Source organism: Gregarina niphandrodes, assembly GCF_000223845.1.
Source record: "Gregarina niphandrodes unplaced genomic scaffold scaffold00003, whole genome shotgun sequence".
Classification (NCBI taxonomy): domain Eukaryota; phylum Apicomplexa; class Conoidasida; order Eugregarinorida; family Gregarinidae; genus Gregarina; species Gregarina niphandrodes.
This window is the reverse complement of record NW_011646045.1, coordinates 503,833-507,511: the sequence shown is the minus strand read 5'-3', so window position 1 is coordinate 507,511 and position 3,679 is coordinate 503,833. Positions and strand designations below refer to the sequence as shown.

The 3,679-nt window shown below is 54.7% G+C and overlaps 1 protein-coding gene across 1 annotated transcript; it reads left to right on the top strand.

Annotated features, from left to right (window-relative positions):
* Positions 1 to 864: 864 nt before the first annotated feature.
* GNI_025480 (hypothetical protein) lies at positions 865 to 2,692 on the top strand (the record flags this gene model as incomplete). The annotated part of the gene is made up of 4 exons (XM_011136114.1): positions 865 to 1,047; positions 1,706 to 1,771; positions 1,880 to 1,947; positions 2,568 to 2,692. Coding segments are annotated over 4 exons (442 nt in total), but the record flags the coding sequence as incomplete, so codon positions are not given.
* Positions 2,693 to 3,679: the final 987 nt, after the last annotated feature.

The window sequence follows — 3,679 nt, the reverse complement described above, 5'->3', positions numbered from 1 at the left end:
ATTCAAGGAGGCGGTTTCATCTATGTTGTGTCTGTAGGCGGAAGCAAAGAATTCAGGCGGCTTTGGCCAAGACCGCCAAAAATGCCGAGAAAAGGAGGCGCCGGAAGGAGAATAGGAAGCGCCGAAAAGGTGGGCAAGCTTGCCTGGAATTGAAAGGGGAGGACCCGGTGGTGGCTCCCCCAGTGACGACGGGCATCTCTGTTCGGTACGAGGATTGAACCAACCAAGCTGATGGACGCAAGCTGATGGATGCCGTACTCATGGCTTTGCTTCCAAGAGAGCTGACTCCCGAGTCTCTCAAATCCAAAGCTGTCGCAGCTGACTTGAGTCCGGGAGACACCCCCGTGGGTGTCTCCCGTATCTTGCGCAGTCGGCGGTGTCTCCCGTATCTTGCGCAGTCGGCACACTACCATATCTTGGTAGTAAGTTGCTACAGCTAGATATTAACTACTTCATCTAGCGAGTGCTTCACGGTAACCTCGAGTGCTTCACGGTAACCTAGGGAGTATGTTGGGTGAGTTGTTGGATAAAGCGTTCAATCGCCTGGATCGCCTGTTGTGTGGGCACGCCTTTAGACAGGTCGGGAACGAGTCTCAAGAAAGAGTCTTTTTTGGCCGGGAAGAGTTCGCGGAGGTGTTGGAAATAGCGGTCATCCCGAAACAACAAGTTATCCTTCTTCAAAGACCCGGCATCAATTACCTTAATCTGTCCACGAGGCGTGTTCTTAATCAAGATATTTCCAAGACTCAAGTCGCCATGGCTATAACCCGCTCGCCAAAATCTCAACAACTGACGTGTAGTCGATGCAACCAGTGCCTGTTGCTCAGAGGCACTGACCCCATCACTCAATAACAGCTCACGAAGATTCCGTCCATCCACGAACTCCTCGATCGTCGTATAGTTGTCGTAAATGAATTGCGTCTCCTTCCCACCGCCTCTGTTCTCCCGACCACCTCCTTCCTCCCCACCTCCTTCCTCCCCACCTCCTTTCCTCCCCACCTCTTTCCTCCCCACCTCTTTCCTCCCCACCTCTTTCCTCCCCATCTCGTTCTAAGCCTGGCATCCGACGCCGTACCACATAAATCCGGGTTAACAGATGCCCAACGTGCGGGTCTTGCAACACTCCGCAATTGTGCAGTAATTGGTCGCGATCTTCACGCCAGTCCCGCGTCCAATCATGCAGATGCGTGAGCGTGGTGGACATCGGTGTCTTGAACGTCACCTTCTGACCCGGGGGCAGTACCTGTCCGGTGCACACGTCCACTATTTCGTGATCAGTCAGTTGTACTGCCGCCTGGTTGTGGTGATTCGTACTTTTCTGTTGGTGGCGACGGACCAGACCGAAGCCTACAAGGCTGTGGTAGCCGTTGGTGGGTTTCTCAAACGGTTCAAGTCCGCAGGCAGCCATGAGTGTGTCCAGTCGATCTCGGTGCCACTTCCGCAGGTGCAAGATGAAGGCCGGCACTCGGCCGCTGTACACGGGTTGCCACGGCTCCGGAGCCATGGCGTCCACCGTCGCTGAGTCGTGGTGCCGGACTTGCATGACGAACTGGTACCAGCGCTCCAGCTCCTCGTCCAGGAGCCGCTCTCGTTCCGTCTCATTTGTGTGCTGAAGATTGGCGATGGACATCAGCGCGGCTTCCGTCAAATTGTGGATTGCGTGCACCGCACGCGCCACCTGCGACTTGCGGAAGTCTTGAAGTAGCAACCGAACCACCGCCATCAGCGCCTGTGTGTGCACACGCGTTTGCTTCAGCAAAGCCACCCGGTCGTCGCGGTCGAAATGACGCTGAATGTCCGCTAAATGATTTATGCTCGAACCCGACCGCAAAAGGTGGGGACACCGGCCCAGAGGGGACGCGAAGCCCGTGTGCCGAAGACCCACCACCTCCTTGTCAGAATCTTCACCGCGCCTCACAGAACCGGAACCAAGCGTCACCGATCCCAGTTTCACCGACTCTGGCTTCGCCGGCTCCGGCTCGGCGGGACCTGGTTTGGCAGAAGCCGAGGTGGGTGTAACAGCGCTCGGCGCGGCGGCTTCGGTGGTGGCAGCGTCGGTCGTGACGAAGTCGGGCCGAGGGGTGCCAGCGTCTGTCTTGGAGCGAGCGTCGAGAGTTACCGCATGCCAGCTATAGAGACAGTGAGCCACGGAGTCGGCCCGTAGCTGCATCATTGTGGCGTAGCTTATAGATATCATTTTCACAAGGAGCTCGAAGCTCTCCTGCCATCGGTGCTCAATAAGCCCCCACACCTGGTTGGTTTCGGGCGGATTTTCGGAGACCTCTCCGCCCCACGAGCCCTTGTTGAACTCCCAGTGCAAGTAGTGGACCAAGCTATCCCAGCTCAGAAGCGAAAGCGACGTCGTGAAGACCTTGGACAACGAGGGGTGCGCTCTCTCCGGCAAAGCGACTACGCTCATCTTTTCATCATTAAATCCTTCATCATTAAATCCTTCATCATTAGATCTCTGTTTGGGGTTACAAGTAGGCAGGAGACTGGAGTCTAGTCCACAGCGGTTCAAGAGACATATTCGGGGGCTGTAGGTCCACGATACACGGTCAACTGAGCCCTCATCCGAGCCCCCACCAGCTTGCTCCGAGACAAGCCAAAAGCCCTCCGTCTCCAATGCAGCCTCCGTCTCCGATGCAGCCTGTGTCTCCAAAGCGGTACGATTCCCCGAGCACGACTCGGGGTCGTGGCCCAGATACCAGACTCGGGGTTTTCCTTTGAACTCGTGCGTGTGGTGGTTCACTGTCCTCAATATGTCTTGCGGAATAGGTGCATAAGGGTAGGGGTCTTCTTCATCGATGTTGACATAGTCATGAGTCGGATCGGCTTCGAACACTTCCCCAGTACGAACCAAAGTCCACAAGTAAAAGGAAATGATCGATAGATTCGCCATCTACGAATGCTTGGTGCAGGGGAAATGATGGTGCTGTCGAATCCGAGTGAAGTGCGGACAGGAGCTAGCGGCTTCGTACGGTGACTAAGCCAGGAAGATGAAGTGGTGTGAGAAAGGTTTTCTAAAGCGACTGGGGTCGTGGTAGTGTATTATTGATAGTGATGATGGTTTGACACGGGACAAGGTTTCACATGGCGGCAGAAAACAGGTAGTAACAGGAAACAACCCTTGCAATTTTAAATCTACGACCCTTTTCCACTATGGGGTACTATGGCATCTTGTATCAAGCGGTAATAATTGCCTGCGCGATTGGTGGATTGTACTTTATTCTACAGGCGCATTTACATTCGCTTATCAAGAGGGACACTCGAAGTCAGAGAGTTGTCCTGTCGGGGTTATCGAACTCGGGTAAGACGGTGCTATGGGCGCGATTGACTTCGTTCTGTGGAGTGTGCGATGGCCGCACGGTTCCGTCGCTGGCTTGTGTGGGTCAGAGATTCGTTCCGTTGAAGAAGGAAGATGGGTCCGTGTCGAGTTTATTCGAGGGGATTGAAGTGATAGACACACCAGGCCAGTGGTCACGGGACGTGGAGCTGACTGCTACCCTCCTTTCTTTTCCTGTTTCCCAGCAGGTAGAGCAGCTCATGACGCAGGAGCAGTGTCGGGAGAGTTTGCAGAAGAGTTTGCAGGTCTACGGGATGACCAGCATTGGCAAAGGCAATCTGGACGGATTTGCCACCTATACTACGAAGCAATCGACGGCTCATGATGCGGAAT